We start from the raw sequence: 22,271 nt of genomic DNA, 5'->3' as shown, positions 1-22,271 counted from the left end.
AGAAGAGACACAAGTCTATCACGGTCATTTACAACAACTTGCTCATTTTGTAATTCTTCATACAAACTAGGTTTATAAATACTTAAATAAATTTTATTGTATAAATATGCTTTGTGATTTACCATTACAAAATGCAAAATTCACAACTATAACACTAATCTTAATCCTACTACCCGGGATCAGTACAAACCTTTGGAGTTATAATCAGTTGAATGACCTCCTTCTTCCCCTCCCACAGCAATTAATCATCATCTAAATTTCTCAGACACAAAATTTGCAAAAATTAATTACTATCAGGGGCCCAAACAAATGCAGCTATGCTTCACTTATAAACCTTAATTTTGTGGAGAGGACTAGCATTAAGTTGAAATAGTGCTATTTTCCTGACATTAAGGAAATTGAGTCATTAATAAATTAAGTATGATCATGCAACAGTTAGATCTTATTAAGTAATATTTTGCATGTAAAATGCAAGGAATATCTGTTGATTATATTTCCTTCTAATGTATAACATCGGTCATCAGTTTCAAAACTGCACAGGATTTTTTTTCATGATACAAATCAAATATGATATCAAGTTTTCTAAAAATCCCCCCTGAGCTGTTAGCGCAGCCTTCACCTTCCACTCGCAAGGATTTACGTCCTGGCAGGGCAGTTTATGAAGGCCACATTCAGCTGCTGCATCAGAACAGACCCAAGGGCTTTGAAGAACGGGGATAACTTATACTGGAGCATCATCCTCAGATCTGTAAGCACACTTGCAGATTTTTTTCTTTTCATTAGTTCTAATTTTATGCCTATTTAAAAGATGGAAGAGTCCTTCCAAAACATAAAACAAACCCAAATTCTCTCTCTCAAAAAAATTGTATTTTGCTATTTTCAATATTAACAATTTATATTACAAATTTTGTTTAGCTACTAAGATCCTTGATCTGGTTGATTATGCCTTTATTTAGAATCCAGTGAAACTATCTGAAGAAAGAGCATATTCAAAATAAGAACGATAACGCTAACAAATAATAGAGCTTTTTCTCTTTTAAAACCGTTTTGGTGTTTTGTTTTGTTTTTTTCCTCCTTACCCTTCCTTGCCTATTCTTTAGTCTGGGTCAACCTCTTCTTCTACCAAGAAGACCGCGCTACCTCATCCCTCACTGTGTTCTGGCTCAAGGGCAGCACCCCCCTCACTGCTGCCTTCCTCAGGTGAGGGTTCAGGTTTTGCCTCTGCTGCATGATTTAACCCCGAATCTTCGGACACAAGCTCCTCTTCCTCATACACAGTATCTTCTGGATTTGGTGGTGGTGGGCAAAATTCCTCTGTAGGAAACATTTCTTGGAAAATAGCCTCAGCCTATTCAGGAAAAAAAAATACATATATATGAACATTACCATCAAATGCAACAATATTTTACTGATATTTAAGATTAAACTCTCTTCTTTCAAATCACCATTTTAATACTTCAACAATAGCATTAACACAAGATACCCATTCCTCACACAGGCAATCTATCTTTTTAAGTTGCTCTACTATGAAAATGAGTATAGATTTTTTTTAAATAGTAGTCATTCTACGTTGAAAATGAAGCAGTAACTTTTTTTGCAAGCTCTGTTAGCTACTCTTAAACTGTTTAATAGGTTATTTGCATAAGACAGCCTATCTGCAGACTTATTTTCTTTAAACAAGGGGTGGGGACGCTTAGAAATTTATTTTCCGAATCAACTTGCACCTCAAGATATCATAAAGGCAAGTTTTCTCTTTCAAGTCCTTAACTTTCTATGGCAAATGGAGGCACAAGTCAGAGATTCTAATGCTGTTTTGGCTTTCTACAAAGTGAAAAGGAACTGCCTCTTGATTTTGTCCTTTTAGTAAATTATGCCCTAATGAGGACCTCTAACGAGAGCTCCAATCTAGGCAAAAAATACATTTAATCTCTGTGTCCACACTAATACCAGCCACTGCACTGAAAGGGGTGGCAGCAGGGTCAGGTAATGACAACTGCAAAGCTTGATGATGTGATGTGAATTTCTGGACAGGAGGGAATAGTTTTCAGGTTAATACATCATGGAGCATGTACCAAACAGCTTCCTGAGATGAACTTCACTGCCCACCAGCACCGCATTTCTATCACCAGTGCACAGACGCAGGGCTCCATTTTTAACTGCTTAAATGACCCTGTCCAGCCTCAGCTCCATTTTATTTTTCATTCTGCTTCCTAAAATTCACTCTTCCATACTCATTTAAAAACATTTAAAACCAGGATTTTAATCCTGTAGATTAGAATATGCAGAAACAAGCCCAAAATGTTACGCTGTACTTCTGTACACCCGTTGTAACTATAAACCCTGCTGGATAGACTTGGGAAAGGACAGTGGGTACGTGCAAAAATGATACTTCCTACATAAAGTTAGGCTTCTGACGACAAGAAAACACTTTTAGTTAATATTAAGTCTGCATTTGTCCCTGTAACTCCAAAAATATATATTTAAATATATTTACTAGAGTATTAGTGAAGTAGCCTACTTTGCACTAAACAAACCAGAGCAGACAAACATTTAAAACATAGTTCTGAACAAATTATTCTGCCTCCAATTAGTCAAGGAATACCCAGTCCAAAAATGGTCAAGAATTATGAGTTGAATATGCATAGAAATCCTCAGTATACGATGTAGGACATCATGACATTGATTATAATTGAACAATTTAATGGTATATAGTGCTTTCAGGTCTACCAATTTTTTAAGTTAACCTTATGCAATTGAAGTCATGCAGAATAACCAATAATAATTTAACAGCCCCTTCATTCTAACACTCTGATACTTACCGTAAGTAATTAATTTAGTAAATAGTTTCTCCAATATTTTATTGTTAAGGCTACCAGTTGTCAAATGTGCAAGTTTGAGGTAAGCATCAAGACACAAGCATGCAGAATACCTGCACGGATATTCTTGTTTAATAACTGTTAAAGTGCTCACATAAAGCTACCATGTCTTGTACACATTTTACTCTACCATGAGCATCTTGCTGGCACACATACAAGCTGTATGGGCTTTCACAGTAACTTTATTTATGGAGAATACAACCAAACTAACAATTGCACAAGACTCAATCTTGTAACTGTGTAATCTTTCTGGATTACAAACATGGGAAGGGACAAGGACTGGCACAGCATTTTAGTACTTCATTTTATGCACTCAAGAATGCCTTAGAAATTTCAAATATTTCAGGTAACATTTCATATTATTTTAGCATAAGATAAATCACGTCATGTTGTATCAGTGGAAAAATGAAGACACTGGAAACCAGATTCTTTACTTGATCCATACATAGAAGACTTGAGGAAATCATAATTAGCACTTTGCATTTCATTTAGCCTGTCCTCGGGGCAAGTAAATACAGATGTCAAAATTAAAATCAGTATTATACTAGAAATTTAACACGAAATTAAAGTAAGAAGTCACTTGCACACTGAGTTGTGGATGAATAATCTGCAAAAAACATGGTCTGTCACTTCTAAATAATTTATCAATACAGTCAGAGATCATGACATACAGAAATCAGCAACACTAATGGTCATGTATATTTAAATCATGAAAGCACCCCTAAAACTGTAACTGCTTGGAGAACTGAATCTAATTTGTATAATTAATTCTATTTCTAACATTAGAATAATGCATATTCACTGCATTTCTTAAAATGTTGTGAGGCGAAAGTTTGCAAGAATCTGATGTGGAGATTTTGATCTCATGGCTTGGATGATGAGAGTGGTTTGCAAAGGGGCACGGGGGATGCCTCCCTCCTCCACTCGTCTGGAAGGACAGGCTCTGCACTCAGTATTTTTCACCCAAATTAGTACTTGTTGCAAAGTTTTAAATGGATCCAAGAAATGCAACTTTTCCTCTTTCTGAAAGCCAGTCTGCCAGGCTCTTGATCCCTTCTTCTGATATCTGTTCAATTCACATCTACCTTGCTGACAGTCAGAGTCCACACAAGGGCAAACTACAATACCTGGAATATTTAAACACAGCTTGGTACCATTACTTGTAGAGATAAGAAGAAGGCTGTTAAGTGAAAATAAAGCTGAATGCTAGAAAAGATGGCTGACTATAGAATTAGAAAGAGGATGATTTAAGTAAGATGTACTATGACTACTGTGCGAACTATATTGATCTCTAAATTTGTTTTTACATGCATTTAAATAGCTATTAACTTGCAGTTTAAATGGTAACAGTTAAAGAAAAAAAGAAAAAATAACAATTTAATGAAATTCATTTACAACTTAAAACTGCTACCACAGTAATTGTCCAGCATTACTTTTATCTTTATAATCCTTTATCCTCCTGGGAGGCAAGTTATTGCCTTGTAAAGCAAAATGAAGGGTACTATTAACCCTTAATTATACTGTTCTGACCCTATAGTTCAGGCTATGTCAGCCTTCCATTTTAAAATCTTATGGTAAGAGGTTTATGACGTAGCCATAAAACCCTCCCTGGCCCACAACTGGTTAGAAGGCGGCAGGCACCTTTTCTGAAGAGTGTCGTTAAAAATAATAAAATAAAAGATTTAAGAATTACTAGAGGCAGTTAATCCTATAAAGCCGTAGCAGTGTCCTCACGTGTCAGCTCTCAGAGCCCCCTGGGACGAGTGTCCAGCACTCTGTGAGAAGCTCACGTGAAGCCGTGACCTTCTGAGCGCCCTGCACAACCTGGGGTTCCTCAGCACCTGCCTCTTGACAACAGAGGAGAAGGTTATTTCACCCTCTAGTTTTGCCTAGGAGGGTTTTCACTCTTCACCTCTGATTTCAAAGCACTTGTTGCTGGGTTTAAATAAGCACTGGCAGGTAATTTTTAAGTGCTAATTGTCCTTTTCTGAAGTTTCTTCCATTCACAGTCCCACTGTCATTCGCCTTCCTTACTATGTAATGATTCCGTACGTCCAGCCACAAAGTAGATTTTTTTTTTTTTTAATATTAAACTACCTAGCATAAAACAGGATTATGCAAAACAAAAGAAAGACTAAAGGGACCTCCTTAGGCCTCTGGAATGAAAAGCTCTACAAGCAGAACAGTTACGTTGCCAACCTGTCTGACAGCACAGTCGTTTCCTAAGGCAGAGTCAGGTCCAGAACAGACATGGACGTTTGCAGGCAACCCGTCGTATGAACTTCTGTCGATGCCTGAAGAGTCTCTCATGTTGAAGTACACAGCCCAGAGCACTCTGGGTTTGTCCACCTCTTCATTTTCAGTCTCTGAAAAGGAAAAGACGTTTCCAATAATCAGTGCTCATGTGTAATAAAAAAAAATACAGAATTTAGCACATTAAAAGTCATTTTGTTGGCATGAAATTACTGTAATAAGAGAATAAATACGTATTTTCAAAAGGCCTGCTATACTAGCTATACTTCTAATACAATTATTTTTATAAGATTTCTAGAAAGGATTTTTGTAATTAACCACTTGACAGGGTACATCTTGCTTGATTATTACAAATTTTGACTTATATAAACCAAAAAAAGTCCTTGAATGCATGCTTTTTTATTATTTCACTTAAAACTAGGCAGAATTGGTAAATTAATGAAATTATCAATATTTACCTTGTACTCTTTTTTTTTTTTTTTTTTGAGGGGCTTTCAATCATGTTTGCTTTCTGCCAGTATGTCAGTTCTATTTATTCTGTACAAAGGATGCTAAGGAAGAACCAGTATCACCAAGACAAGCACCAAGACGCTTGGTCTAAGTAGAACTCCCAGTACTCACTATGCAGATGAGGTGACCATAACCTACGCTGGCTTCTCCATCACCTGCACCTTCCTGCAGCTCCTTGTACTTTACATGGAGTTCCTCTGCACGCAGTCAGGGAAACCTCTGAGCAGAGGAAGGTCACATCTGGACGGCGCAGAAGGCGCCACAGGAATACACCACATTTGTCCCAACCTTAGTAGATACTATTTATTTGGAAAATTTGCTGTCCCTTTTTTGGTATTTTAGCTTCCCTAAAATAAATGATGCTTGTAAAAGACCTTGCAAGATTTACTTCTGTCCAAGGAAGAAACTTCTAGATAACAATGACATTCAGAGTAGTATTTTAAAACAGATGAATTAAAGGCGGGGTGGGGAGGGAAAGATAAATCTATGCTATTCTTTCAGTATCTTCTTATAACTGTCAAATACTTTTAAAAAAATAGGTGCTAACCATATTGAACAATTTGAAATATAAATTAAATTCATCAGCCTGTGAAAGTCTGAGCCTTACTACAGGGCAAGATGCTCTTTAATATATTTAAAAGTTCACATTGCTCATAAAAGTTACTTCTTCCTCATTTAGGCAGGAAAATGAATGGAGTCCTCTTCTCCAGGTGACTTTGCCTCTTTGACCTGCCATGGCCCAGTGCTCACTTTATCTGGTGATTCATTTTCAATAACTCCAACAGTATTTGTTCTGACATTTTAATTAAAATACGACCACTACCTCATCCTGATGATAAAAAGGCCTATGTGTCAGTGAAAACTAGCTTTTCAGTGCCTCAGTGCACCTGAGGACCCCTCTGATCACAGAGTTTCTACAGAAGAATTTCAGTCAGGTTCTACACAATATATCATCTCAAAACTGGATCACTTTAAACATTAAGATTAATGCTACCCTCCCCCCATGACTAGAAGACACTAAACCACAGGCTAATCTTTTCTTCACCATTTGTACAAACACAAAGCATTATCATCAAAATGTGAGCTATATATTAAATATTAAAAATTGGAAACTAGTGGGCTTTAACAGATATTAAAATGAGAAATGACTGCAGATATTCAACCTATTGGATTTTTTTTTTAATATTTACAAGCCCTTCTTATGTTCTAAATATTTGTTTTGTATGAGCATTCTATATTTAAAAAGGCTTCATCAGGGTGAGAATGCAGCAACAGCTTCTAGGGCCACATTATCTTAGAAACAAACTCATTATACGGGCTTCTACTAAAAATATGATTAAATTCAACATCTTGCAATTAAATTTCAAAGATTTCTGTTGAACTAACTGGAATTATCTCAGGGAGAGATATTTTCTTAACAAAAATTACTTTGTCAATAACTATTTTCCTCTTGGACTATGAAATTGTGCATCTCAAGGTCAAACCTCATGAAAGCAGGTGGCAAAGTTTCCTTGAAAATAGGGCCAAAAATTCATTCCTGGAGATGAGATTGACTAGAAATCTCTCTGCCTTCCCAGAAACACCCTAGTGTGCACCTGCTTTACACTTCAATTTCTTTAAACAAAATCCAAAGAACTTCAACTAAAAACACTAAACAGAAAAGCACCTGAAAGAGAAAGACTAAAAGACTGAGTAAAAGTGGGAATAGAAAAAACACAAAAGAAAATTAAGCTTATAACCTTGAGCACATTTTGCAGCTGGGGAGAAAAGCATATCATGAGCTTTTAGGATTTTAAGATCTTTTGCTGGAAATGCATACGAGTGGCAAAAATCATGAAAAACTGGACAGTGTAAGAAATGTAACAGGTGCACAGATTTTTGTTTTTACTGCATCTTTCAAAGACACAGATGCCAAGAAGCACTAAAAAACACGAAACTAAATTAAACTAAAAAGCCCAAAGTCCTAGACACCTATTCCCATGGTCCTGGCATACTGAAGTTAAACCCGAGCTGCAGAACACCAGATCGTGAAACAGAGAAAACTGACACCATCTACTCACCTGCCCCCTCCCAAACCCATTCCTGTGAAACACTGAGCTCTAAGGAGCAGTTCACAACCTGTGTTGATTCTGATGACAGATTCATATGTTCAGCAGTAGCTACTTTAGTTAAAAGGCTAAATTATTTTACGCAAGATAACCTCTTAATATTTAACTTATTTATTTTTACCTTTTTCCATTTCAGCATTTAGATTGAATAACTTCTGCACGACAGGCTCTAAATCTTCTCTAGCAGTTTTAGTTGATGGACAGGTTAAATGAACTAGATCTGTTAAAAGCGAACAGAAATTAATTACAATCACCACTACAGAGATATATAAATATCATTTACAATTTTTGAAAGACGCAGCAGACTTTTAGAAATCACTGTTCTTCATATAAATCACTCCCCTTAGACCAGAGAAGTAATGTTATTAGGGAAATCCTGTGCGTCTGTGTTTGTGCATCATATCTTGTTCTATACAGATACGTATATACAACCCCCACAGTGATGCGTACGTACATTTTTAGTTATGAAAATATTCTTAATATCATTATGAGTCTGCACTGACCTCAGCAGGCACAGAAGCTGCAGACTGAAGTGCTCTAAAACAGGCAGTAAGTAGCTCTCAGCTCATGTTTGTGCACTTAAAATGTTAAGCGCAACTGCAAAATAATAACTTAATACAAAATTACTTTTAAAAACATGAACCCCTATGGGATCAACTACCATGCAATGCATGAAGGATACTCATTCTAGAAGAAGCCATTCATTCCTTTTCTGAGAAGTTCAGTGGTCAACACATGAACTGAACAATTATCCTCCATAGAAATTGGTAAAAATGGAACTAAAATTTAACATCAATAGTGCAGAGAATATTTTTCTAGGAATAGGTGTCTCCAGATCACAGGAAAAAGACCATGTTAAGAAAAAGCATCAGCAGAAAACCAGATGAACACCTCCCACCAAGAACCTTGTTCATCACCGCCTCGACAGCCAAACAGAGCACTAAGGCAGTGAGCGCAGAGACCCTCACTCCATCACTTGCACTCTGCGCTCAGTGTAAGTCTGGATGGTCAGGAGGAAGGGGGAAGGCATCTTTCTCCGCTGAAGAAAGAAGTCTAAGCAAGACTTTTACTGTGCTAAAGAATAAATGGGAGATGAAATGAATAAATGCAGGTTTCAAGTTACAGCTCAAGTGGGTTCATTCATTCACCTTCCTATAGGAAGAAAAAACAGGGTGAAATTAGGTTGCATTGGCTAGGAAATACTTATGATGTTTGGAAAACTGATTTCAAGGACCTGATTTTGAGGAGTGCTCTGTACACATCAGAAACCAGAGACTACAGCAATCTCACACAGAAAAAAGATGATGCTGAAAGATTTTGGATTGTAAGAACATTTATGCATCCATATAAAAAACCAGCCTTACAGCATGGGCAAACCATTACTAACTACATCCATTTTTGTATTTGTGACAAAGTTCATAATTTTTCTCAAATAATACCGGTTTCACACTTTAATTTCTCATTCACATACTCGTTTTCATGAAAACAAAGTGACAGCATGTTTCATGGGGAATCTTTTTAGCAACTTTATTTGTTGCATTTTTCAAATAAATAATCATTTGCTATAACTCTTTTCTGTCCCATTGGTCTCTTCAGATAGAAGGCAGCTACTCTGCTGCATTACCCCATCTGATTTTACATCTATTCAGACACTTAAAAGCCTCATGTTAAAGCTGGTAATAATGAAAGTCTCCCTGTAACCTTAACTAAATGTTTACTACTTCAAACACAGTATGCTTTTTCATAAAGAAAAAAAAAGCTATAAATCACTAAAATTCACATCATTTACTTTCTATAAAATCTTTTTTATTATCTTTAAGGTTATGGCTATGAGTCACAGTCATCAGTATATATTTTGATTATATTTGATTTACTCAGGTATAACTGCATTAGTTACAGTGGTTGCCAACATTTGTCTTCAAGTAATTCTTCCAGCAGGAAGAGCGATGAGTTTAGTTCATGATTTCATCATTACAGTCTCAATTTTTAGGGCAAGTGAAGGAGTTTGGTTCCACTCAGCTGGCAGTACAGATTATCTGCCTGTCATTTATGCAGTGTGATCAAAGAGTAGATGTATTTGTATACTTATCTTAAATAATTGTTTGAAGGAGAAATAAGTCAGGTTAAAATCCACTTACAGATAATGATGTAAAAGTAAAAAAAAAAGGGGGGCGGGGAGAGACTGAATTTAACTATACCTATAACAACTGCCATAAAAAAAAGTTTTTCAGTATCACAGAAATTCTCATGAAATTAATCATTTATAGTTGCTGGAACTTTAATGTTTTCTTAGTTTTAATTTTTGCTTCATATTTTTGGTGGCAGATCTGAGAAGCTAAACCTAGTGATTAACAAAATACTTTTTTTCCCCATTTACAATTATTAAACAAACAGATTTCTAAATTACTTTTTATTATTTAAAGTCAGAAGTACCACTTTAAAGGTCTTGATCATATAATTCATGATTCTTCCACAAGAAAAAACCTGAGCTCAAGTCTAGGTAATAATAAGATAAATTGCTTTTATATATATTATAATATATATATTATATATAAAGAAGTGTTAGGTCAGATAACATCTAATTCTATTATCTCAATGGAAAGACCTCACAACTGCTATGGAATGAAGACTTCTGGTAGCAGTAAGCTAGTGTAGGTTGTTTTCTCAGACACTAATATGATAATTGTGCAACAAAGGATCGCCAAAGACACATTTTAAATTTTTCTTCCAGAGCTGATATAACCCAAGAAAAAAATACAGTTAAGATACTTACAGGTATCCTTCATGCACGTCATGGTTGAGGAACACAACTCAATGACGCAAACGGCTGGCTGCCCTCTATGCACTGGAGGCATTCTCAAAATGGAAACCTACCAAGCAGGAAGAGAAAAGAAAATTCTGAATATCAATCCAACTTAAAAAGTAGTTTAATTTATACTGTATTATCTTGTCCTGAAGTACTGCGAACTGCAACTCCATTAATACACTATTAGCAGTTCAAGTGGAATTGGTTTGGTAACCCCTTCAAAAGGTAAAATTCAATATTAAAACACCACAGGTAACTATTAGATCAACAGCCACGTAACAGACTTATGCTGTCCAGGTATACGTATACATGAACACCACATTGACTTGTGAGGTTACTTAAAGACAATCTTGTTACCAAAAACAAAGTTTTCAGATTTCTATACCTTTGCAAAAATAAAAAATTAGGCGAATCTCACAAATAATTGCAAGAATTTCATACCTAGATGTGTTTATCACCACAAACATAACTGTATTTGCTCAGTAGTCTGCAAAGTTCAACTACCCCATAAATACGTATTTACACAAGAGATAAACAATGCTACACAGTAGTTTTTGTGAACTCAGCTACATACAACCCATGACAGATGCTTCTTTTATGAAATGTGTGTGAGGAAAAAAAAATAAGCCTATGTCAAAACAGAGTAACATGAAGGCTAACGGAATTCTCAGGAGAAATGAAATATAACTGAAGTCCTATTGGTACAATCTTATTTTCTGGTTTATTGGTAAGAGAATCTCTGGGATCAACCCTGCAGAGCTGCAGATACAAAAGATCTCAGTAAGCACGGCCACCTTCATTAGAAAGGCTGGCAGCATCGAAACGGCCAGAGAACATCACCTTGCAGCCCTCTTGAAATGATGGTGCTCAGCTTTTTATCTGGTAACTGCTTTTCATCCTCAGCCATGGAGCGTTTGGGAAGTGCTGGTGGCAAGTGACTGCTAAAGGGTTTTGAGCCCTGGGTAAGAGCCCAGCTAGGTGAGAACGGAAGGGCACTCCCAAGGGGGATGGCTGGTAACAAGACACAGGAAGAACAGACTTCCCTGCCACCTATATTCTCATTGTGTAGGCCCTAATGTAACACATGATATGACAAATTGAACAGAAGAAACACTTTTGACTCTGATCACAGAACTTGATTTTAAAGGGCATTTAAGACTGACAAACAGAAGTATTTAAAGGACTTGAATGTGCACGCGTGGAATTTTAAGCTGTAAATGTGAATGCTAAAACAAGTTTTGAACAAAGCATAGACAACATAACTGATTAACAGTTAACAGCCAGAGTATTAATGGCAATAAATTTAAAAGACAAATAAAATAGCAGCTTGACAATTGTGTTAATTAGTATAGCCAATGAACAAACAAGAAACCTAAGCCACTTAACTAGAAGATATGGTTTTATAGAGACTAATGACTGACAACTGTCTCCGGAGCAAGCTGACCAAAAAGCTGGATTCAAGCAGGAACAGAAGTATGAATTAACTCCAACAATTAGCTATTAATACATGCAATTCATAAGAGGTAAGTGATATAAAATACATATATACCTGCTGCTCTGAATCTGTTTTTAGTATGGACTGATCTGTAATGAGCACTGCTCTGGAGATCTGCCTACAATTAAATAAAACAATTGTGACATTTCACAAAAAAACAGAAAAAATAGCAATTCGGATTCAGTGTCTTGGCAATACACATCTAAACATAATAATGTGTCAGTGTAAAATATACAATCTTTATTAATATGACTATGCACACATTGCATTGAGCATACACTGTAAATGTGGTAATTTGTCTTTTGCTGTATTAGGTCTATGTCTGGAACATTAATGTAGTATTTTCAAAGATCAAAAAAGATGACCAATAAAAAAAGTTGGTGCTACTTTGTAAATCGGCTTGAACACCCTTCTGATTTAAAAGATTGTTTTATTTATTTTATGAAGATTAGTAGTAGCTTGTTAGAAGACTTTAGGACACTTTGGACTTAACAAAAATAAACTACAGTGAAATTCATGAATTAAAGTGTCAAATCCTTTGTTTACTACGATTATTTCTTGGCTGCATTTGACACTACTGTTTTGTCCTTACCTCACCTACAATATTTTGAAGACAAGGCAGTATATGCTCAGGCTCTACTGAAACGCTTTGGACCAGATGCCAGAAGGGGTAGGGGTGGAGAGCAGGTGTGTGAGAAAGCAGCGACTGTTAACATGTTTCTGTTAAACACCTGAACACCTAAACACCTTTTTTCTGTTAAAAAAACCTGAACAAATTTAAAGAGAGAACAGTGCAACAGGCACCTCCATGCCCCAAGGACATTTCAGCATATATGAAATCCCCAATGTTGGGTATTCTCATAAGGAAAAGGGGAACATAATTTAAAGGAAGCCTAAAAATAGCAGACACAGTATGTTCTCAAGTATATACAAGAAAGATTATGCACAGAAATAAGTTGGTTGCACTATAAAGATAAAGCAGAGGGAAATAATCTTTACACTCTAGTATTAAGACATATTTAGTATGTTATTACATACCTGTAACACACATTTTTACATGTGCTCTCTGAAAGGAAACTATCTTCCACAACAAAATAGTTGGCACTTATTCTTTGTCCAAAATGATCTAGGACAGCTTTGCATCTGTTAAAAAAAACATTCAAATCAAATTAAAAAAGGAAATCATCCATAAACGTATTCATAATTTCATTAAGTTTTTGAAATTAAATGACAGAGAAAAACATTTAAATCTGTCACATAAGTTGTTATAAATATTTAACATGCAAGCCCTAAAATAATTCAACTGGAATTCAAACAGAAATCTTAGACAAACAAATCTACATAATGTATACAGTTCTTTGTTCTGAATTACCCGCAACAATGCTAGAAAGTTAAATTGCTCATTTTATTATTAAAGCAAAATATAGGCTTATAACACTGACACTTCTCTGTACAAGAAAATGGCATGTTTCCTGCCTCATGATATGGGGATGACAGTGCCGGAACACTTGAGGCTCCAGTAATATTTTATACTTTGGTACATTATAGAGTGCAACATAACAGACTAGCTCCTACAAATAGGACAGAAATGCAAACCACAGAAAGGTAAGAATCAAAAAGCAAACTGTGAACAGGATGCAAATTTTAAATTTTACTGAGAAAAAAATGCATGAGAGAAAAAAGGTGAAACTAGTTTGAAATATATGAAAAAAATTGATATAAATGAAACACAAGTTGCACATCTGTATTCAAAAAACCCATATTGCTAACTGCTATATGCTGTGTTTCTATTTAATTCTACGTATCTTCTCAAACTGAAAAATTGCACATACTATTTAAAAATTCTCATAGTTTCAGAGGGCACCTATTTAACTATTATAAACTTAACTTTTACTGTTTTAAGTGCAAATAAATAAGTAGACTACAATTTCTTTCTTTATCACTTGTCTATATCATAAGAATATTTAGGACTTAATATTGAGTTGTAAAAAATATCTTTAGGTTTTCTACAATATCAGAACATTTATTGTAAAAATAAGTAACAGTTGGAAAAGTAAAACAAATTAGCTTTGCCTTTTGCCTGATGCTTTAATATACAAGACTCAAATTGTAAATCCTAAACATACTTGAACATATTTTACCACTGCATCACACTATTCTTGTATAGTTAATAGCTGACAGGCAAATTATACCTCAAGAATAAATATTTCTGTAAATTTAAGTTATTCATCAGCATCTGCAAACAGATTTTGAACTAGAGATGATTAAAATCAAAATTAAATAAACAAACATAATCAACTGACACTTGCTTTTGCAGGTCTAGAATGTCTCCCTCCTTTCAATGTGTGATATGGAACTGAAAAAAGGTAGATATAAGGCTTCTACTTCACACTTATCACCTTTAACTTGTTATAATACTAACTACTCATAGTGTGTCCACAGCCATGTGCATTATACATCCACGACCACATTCAAATTCAAGAGAATTTGCACATCAGTGGAAAGGCCTGACGGTGGGGACAGCTTAACTCTGCACATGCAGAACCCTTCACACAGAGTCAAGCTCTCTTCAACATGTGCTTTACCCGCTACTTTCGGAAGTTTTATTTCCTTATTGCTAGCCTAACTGATGCTACTCTCAAGTGCTTATTTAAATACTGCAAATAAACAAGGAAGTCAAGCTGGTTCAGTTCATCATTAATTATAACCTTTTTACTGTTTATGAAACAGTTTCCTTGCTCTTCCCCCACTGACACTCGGGGTGGGTGGGGGAAAAGGTTCATTAAACGTCGTCTTGCATCCCTTAAAGTCAGCAAACACAACTACACACCTTTATTTTCCTGCTAAGTGTTGTTTCCTCTCCTCTGTTCAAGGATAGCTTGATAAGTTTGATAAGATTTGAGGCAGAAAACAAAAGGGGTTGCGCGTTTAAAATCGGTCTCTACTTCAAAGGATGATGCTGAGAAAATTTCTTTCAAGTACTGCTTCCAAATATGGAAAACACTTATGCACTGACATTATCAGGTCTCTGTCATCTGATATGTGTTGGGACAATGAATCATACAGAACCCTCCATTGACCTTCTTTCAATGTGTCTAGATAAAAGGATGAAAATTAGAATCCATCTCCTTGCAGTGCCACGAGTTATAAATGTACTTTATAGGGCTCATTATCCAAACTAATGGACTAAGGGCGACATCCTTGAAATGGACTTACCAGCACTGACAAAGCCAGTATGCAATATTTCAAGAAAGATATGTAAATTACTATGTGTTTGCTATATCTTTTTATTACAGATATATAAATTTACATTTATCACATCTTTTCCATTTTTGAGGTAGAAATATGTGATTGGAAACATATTTAAACTGTGATCAACACAAAATGCCCGCTGTTCTTTTCAATGCAATCCGTGTAAATTAGATTATCTTACATTTCATCAGATAAGACAAAATAAGTGACTACCCACTACTAAAAGTAAAAAATCATGAATACATTGTATTTTCTTTTTCCTTAAGCAAAGCAACATGATGTATTATTTATTGTTTTTCTAACTGGGCATCAGAGTTCTATCAGGAGTGCAGGAGGTTTGGACAGACCTAATGTGATGTTGTCAGGAGAAAAAAAAAAAGGATTATTAAAAACCTCAAAAGAAGTTATATTTAAAAATTCCCATGCTTTCATACCATCATCCCCAAAATACATATGCCATAAAAAGGACTGCAGTAACATAATAAATACAACCGTATATTTGGGAGAAATTCTACTGCCCCTTCTTTTCTCAACTTCTACTGCTCAGAGATTAAAATGTTTGTAATCAACACCGTAAGCCGCCCCTGAAACTACAGGTGGTCTGTGACAGACACATGGATTTGTCTATTATCAATTACTATTAATGGCCTGTTGACTCTAAAGCTCCGTTACTCATAAATACCCTCATTAACGATTTGATAGCTGATCTTTAGCAGGCAAAACAGCAAAGCTCAGAGTCAAGCGGGAATCAGAGCTAGCACAGGGGGGAAATGCACAGTAAGTAACACAAAAGAGGTAACACAAAAACACAGGGAGGGAAAGAAATTAGGGATGATCTTATCAACAAGCAAGTTAGCTTGCCAGGTTACACTGTGGTGAAAGACTTTCAGGAGGAAGCAAAAAGCTGTATCACATTCCAGAGAGAGGAAACGAACAGAAAACGAAGCTAAAACATGAGGTAAGGAATATACTGCTCTCTACATGTTTGTGCCTGCACTGAAATGTCACAGGAAGGTAAGTGGTTCACAGCTAGAGGCAGGTGACCAGACAGGAGAACCCCCCATGGCTTATGCTGCCTCATATTCAACAGCAGATAATGGCATTATTAGGAAGATAATGTTTTCTAGAATAATGAGAGAGTCTGGTAAAGTCTTCCACAGTTTTGAGGGAAAAGAGCACAAGGGAGCCATTAAATCAGCCTTGTAGGTTAAACAGAGTCTTGAAACCTACTGGGGTCTCTGACAAACTTGTTACACACAAAGCAGAAAAAAAGCTCACTTCTAGTATCCTGAAAACAAGCAAAATAAACCGAAAACAAAGGGAACCAGCATCACCTGGAGCAAGAACTCCACAAAGTGATGTCTGGGAGTTGACTCAACCTGCAACTCAGCTTTCTCCCTCTGAAATAAGCATTCAAATAACACTGGAAAATAAAGCTCCCTAGCATGATTTCAAATATTATTATTAAAAACAGAGTTTATGGAAGAGACATATGCATATGAACATGCACTTGCGAACACATAAGATGAAATATAATCACACTTGCATCTCCAGGGCTAAAACTGAGCTATAAACTTTTCAACTTCAAATAACTAATGGAAAAATAAACTGTTCTTTAGAGAATTAAGAAAAACAGATGCTACTTGACCGTGTCATGATAAATTTAGCTCTAAATACCATGCTAAAAGTATCAACTGTGGTGTGCAGCTGGAAAGCAAAAATATTATACTGATAATTTAATTACTAATTGTTCTAATAAAATATTATCATACAGCCTTACTATGTGTTTCACAGCTTAATTTTCAAAATTTTCAACACAATATTTTGAAATTTTCAATCACCAAAACTAAGCTGCAAAGCCTCTTAAAAGAGCAGAAAGAATTAGCACAGGTATTAGACTAGTAACTGTTAGAATCCATGTAACAGCAACATGATGATCTTCAGGGGTGTGAAAAATGCCAGTATGGGCAAAACTTTGCGTTGATTTTTCTTTGCTCAAATTTAAACCTGCCTACAGGCCTGATATTGTTGTAGAAGAATTTATCCTATGATAAGAGGCCAGCATAGTTTATGACAACAATCTACCCCAAAACTCATTAAAGTCTTTTCTCTTGGAGTGACATGCATTATCAGCAAAGATTAATCTGATGAGTCTTTAGGTGAGCTCCATTTTTAAAAATGCAATAACAGAGGGCTTTGTTGTCATCTGATGAAAATCAATTAGAGTAGGTAAGGCCACAAGGAAAACTAACATCACTCATCACCAGCCCCCCGGCAGCTGAAATGATTTGTCTTCCAAGCTTGGGTGATCAGGAGCTGTAGTAATATCACGGGGAAATTAATTTAGTTTCTATATTCTAGACCCACTTTCCTTGTTCTGGAAGACCTAAACACAAATTACTTTTAATCAAGGTTGATGTGTTATTAATACCAAGGAGGATCTTTGAAGAATCATTTTTTTTAAACTGACTTAATGCATTTTTCATCTGTATTTTGTATATAGGCAGAAGGTTACTTATATTTCCCTTACCGTCCAGATTCTTTGTCCACTACAAGGCACTGCACAGAATGGCGAAGACAATAGATACCCCCAAACACAGCACACATCCTGGAACACAGCAGGAAAAACAAAAGTTACTCCTGTCCTAACTGACTGTAGGCAATCTGAGTATTGGCAATAAGCAAGGCAAAGTACTCTGCACGTTGCTGCACATTTTTAATGATGTCTTCATCTCTGCAACAGACAATGAAAATAAACCACATCAAATGGTTTTGTAAAGGATCTTTTATTAACATTTTTTGTATTAGCATTTATCATAGCCCCTAAATAGCTGGGTATTCATTTCTCTGGGATGTCACTCCCAAGCCATTCAGTCCAGAACAGCACCAGTTTACTGAAGGCTCACAGAATATCTGCCAACCAAACTGCATTTTACATAGCAAAGAATAAGGATTAAAATAGAACAAACAAACAAAACCAAAATTCCTAATACGTAATTTCTGAATTTCTTTCTCTACTCTTACATAGCACAGTAATTTTCCTGGCTATTAGCATCTTATACTTTGGGAGCACTGGCTCCAAGGCTGCACTGAACGCAGACTTCTTGCGGTCTGAAAGGTGCCTTCTTCCAAGTGTGAACACCTCCACCTTCTGCTCACGATCAGACACAGCTGCCCAAGATAATCTGTTGTGGGATAATGATAAAAACATCTCCTGAACAGAAAAGTGAACCAGCTTCACAGGTCAACTGTATGAAAACTAGATAATTTTATGCTATTCGATATTAAGTTCTCCACTCACACAGAAATCCTAGCATGTAAGACAGGCAAAGAAAATTAAATGATCCAAAAGTTATGCAAATATCTCAACTCTTCTGCTCTTAAACTACAGGGAGACTCAGAATTCAAAGAAATTACATTAGGACATTTAAACACGAGGAAGTTATTTTTGCATATGTGTTTATACCAGCTTTTACAAATACTTTTTAATAAAGATTCTGTCGTATCTTTTTAGCAAGAAATGCTGTAACAATGTGGTTAGAGTTCTCTGCTTTCCGTTTGCTGCAGTGCAGTGGATAAGGCGGGAGCCCCCGTGCCACGGCAGGGTCAGCATGGCAGGCTCAGCACGGAGCAGCGCGCGGCACGGCGCTGTGCGCAGAGCGCGTTTCGCCACGCGCTGCGGGACGGGGCCGGTGCAGCAGCATCCCCTCCCTGCCCCGTAACACGGGCTCCTGCCCACAGACACATACTCCTTACTGGGGACTCCTGACAACTAAACGTTCCAAGAACTTACCAGCAAAACTACAGAAATCCTTCACTATATCACACTCTAGTACAGCGTACAGGGTTTTGAATGACAGCGTTTCAAAACGGACTTAGAGACCTACTGAAGCTTTCATCATTTGGAAAGACTCTGTTGTCACGGCAAGCCACACGACTTTCCTAACTATTCACATGATTAGCCCTTTACCTTTAATTTTCAATCATCTGAGAAAATGCACTCATCTTAGGGTGATCATACAACACCTGGCACATCAAGATTTGCCCAAGTCCTTACAATAACATTTCAGGATTGGATCGTTTTGAGTCATCAGTGTTGGGAATCTTTAATTTTCCTTAAGACTCTCCAGTGGTTCATTCATATCAATTAGCTATCACTGACCTCTTCTTATGCATTTGGAAGAGCACAAATAAACTGTGTATTTGTACAAACTGCATGTCCTTTATCCTGAGAGAACTGCCCCATCAGAGACAACTGTCAAATGCTATCCCATAATATCTGACTGTTCTTTCCTTGCCCTATGAATTATCTATGAACTATGCCACCTCTGCTCTTTTCTGTCATCCTTACTATTCAAAAGTATTGTTCAAAAGGTACAGGCAGTATTTGACCATGATTATGGGTTATTATCTCACACCATTTGAAAGACTGGCCGTATAAACAGGGGAAGGGGAAAAATGGTAAAACACATAGACAACCCATCAATGGACTCAAACCTACTTGTGTGTGACTCAAACCTACAGTGTGACCTCAAAAAATTTTGCATTAAGAATTACTGCAGAGACCGAAACAAAACATTGTAACATGAAAATTGCTAACAATGAACTTTGCTTCACAAGAACCACAAACTCAACATCCATGCGATCATATTCACAACACCATGCTTGTTATAATTGCTCATTCTTATGCTAGGATGTAAGTTTGGATAAAGGAGGATCACTCTGTCCCAAACTAGAAAATTCCAGTTTATCACTTAACCTTCAAGTCTCACAGGTTCACAGTTCTAGACACAGTTCTAGACTGCAAAGAGGTCCTTCCCTCCTCATGCTCTCAACAGACGTCACCCTTCCTCGGAAGGAACATCCGAAGGCTGTCCTGAGGTGCATCCACACCTTCTATTAGCTGATGAGGACACAAAAGCACCTTTTGAGTCAAAGCTCAACTTGTTCATTTCCCCCCACATACAGGAATAGGAAAATTCTGGTATTCAACAGCGAAGTCCATTTCTGGGTCAAGCTACTCTTTCATACTGGGGTCCTTCTGATGTTTATATTGGGCACCATGTATTAGAGAGGGTTTTGGAAATTTTCTGTCTTCCTCTACTGCGGTATCTCTTCTTTATCCTCTCTAAACTGAGCACAGGTGGTAAAGGCTAGAAAGGAGTTTCAAGCAGTGTTCTATAATCCTTTCTCCCCCTCCCCACTCCCACAAAAAACTTTAATAAATAAAACTTTAATAAATATCACTCGACCGAGCAGAAGAAGGACCTGCTTCTTCTTAGAGGAAAAGTACATAACCTTGTGCTGCTCATCAGGCAGATTACCAGGTGGTCCATAATATTAAAGCACAAATTAATAAATATGTTTTGATGCAAGGAAAAGAACAGTTTGTCAGTTTTGAAAAGCTTTAGCTGTTGCCAGGATATGTGATATATTTCCATCTTGCCACTACAGACAAGCAAAATGAACCGAGGAACATTCACATCTTCTTCACTCCTTATGCCTCATACAAGAATACCAGGCAATAATGTCACATTTACAGTATTCAAAGATGATGAAAAAACCTTTAATTCTGCAAACTTACTTCCTATAATGGAATCCATACTGGAATGCACAAATTGAGTTCAAAGACACTAACATCACAGGACCTTTTAAAGCTTGTGAACGATGCGGCATGGCAAGGAGCTAAACGTGCTACCAGCTGACATCTCCCCTCAGTTCTGCACCAGACCTGGCCTTCTACGGACAGACCAACAGTATCACCTACTGGGTAAAGGAGAAGATCCAGGCCCCATAAACACAGCTTCTACCCAGGCAAAAATAAGCGGAAGATACACAGTGCTGTATCCCACCTTTGGTAGGCCAGAGGTTGGTTGCAGAAGATGATCCAAAGGTTAAACATCCACTCAGGAATATTCTAGAGCCTTGGAACTTACCATCTGTAAGGCTGCAATTGGTGGCTTCTAACCTGATAAAGCAAGTGTTAAGATCTTCCAGACCAACTCAAGTTACACATCTCATGTTACTGAACATAAAAAATTAGGACTATTTACCTAACTATAAGCAACATTCCTTTGTGAAAAAAAAAATGTATAAATTATATCTTTCCTTTAACTTCAACCACATTCAAGGGCGTTTTGATAAATGCACTTTATTTATCCAGCATGCTTTGAAAGAACTTTGCTGCTTGGCTGCGCAAAAATGTGAATGACTAATTTTCAAGAGTGGTCTGCTACCCAGTGGAGGAGGGCATGACCTGTTTTCATATTAGGCCAGCAAAAACCTTTTCCTTCTAAATGAAAATAGAAAGGAATTTTGATTGTATTATGTTAAACAATTACAAAGAGCTGAAACACCTATTAAAACAGCCAAACATGAAAAAGACTTGATTTAGAAGAACTTGCCAAAATTATTTAAATATAGAAATTGAAATATTAAACTAAATAGCATCCCAATATTTTATGGTAAATTAAAATCATTGTGTTAACATTACTTTCATACAGTAGCTTATTCAAGAAGATTTGACTGTACTGGAAGTACAAGGGAACTCTTTGATACTATTAACCCTAAATGACAGACATTTAAACTGATATTACTCTAACTGGCTTCTGCCTTCACCAGTAATTCAGCTTTTGTTGAAAGATAGCAACAACACTGTACTCCGCTTCAACTTTGCCCTGCTGACATCAAATCATATTACAGCTAAATTAACAGTTGTGAAAATTTTTGGCCTGGTAGCCCTCCATCATACACAGCCTTTAAATGCCATTTCAGTTCCTATCGAGGCAGGAATCAGCAGTTGTAATTTTTAATACAGCTGCGAAACAATAGGACATATTAAGAGCTGGATTTTTGACAGCATATTCATGATGATTTATGAGTTTGTATATAATTTGATTATTCTATTAATTTTACTGATTACTGTTTCAGCTAATACAGTGAAGGTCACTTACAAAATAAATCTTCATTAC

General features: G+C 36.4%; 1 protein-coding gene across 1 annotated transcript in view; it reads right to left on the bottom strand.

Moving 5' to 3' along the window:
- Window positions 1–1,141: 1,141 nt before the first annotated feature.
- Window positions 1,142–22,271, bottom strand: part of CHM (CHM Rab escort protein) — a 55,754-nt gene continuing 34,624 nt past the window's right edge. Inside the window, exons 9-15 of the mRNA XM_088527617.1 lie at window positions 17,831–17,908; window positions 13,087–13,191; window positions 12,103–12,166; window positions 10,521–10,617; window positions 7,869–7,967; window positions 5,076–5,242; window positions 1,142–1,348 (exon numbers count right to left, since the gene is read on the bottom strand). Of these exons, the coding sequence (XP_088383743.1) occupies window positions 1,142–1,348; window positions 5,076–5,242; window positions 7,869–7,967; window positions 10,521–10,617; window positions 12,103–12,166; window positions 13,087–13,191; window positions 17,831–17,908 (817 nt within the window). The remainder of the gene's footprint in view (window positions 1,349–5,075; window positions 5,243–7,868; window positions 7,968–10,520; window positions 10,618–12,102; window positions 12,167–13,086; window positions 13,192–17,830; window positions 17,909–22,271) is intronic.

Source organism: Tinamus guttatus, unplaced genomic scaffold (assembly GCF_059628265.1).
Source record: "Tinamus guttatus ecotype Peru unplaced genomic scaffold, ASM5962826v1 Tinamus_guttatus_pri_ptg000287l, whole genome shotgun sequence".
Lineage (NCBI taxonomy): Eukaryota > Metazoa > Chordata > Aves > Tinamiformes > Tinamidae > Tinamus > Tinamus guttatus.
The sequence above is the reverse complement of the archived record's forward strand: the minus strand, read 5'-3'. Positions and strand labels throughout refer to the sequence as shown.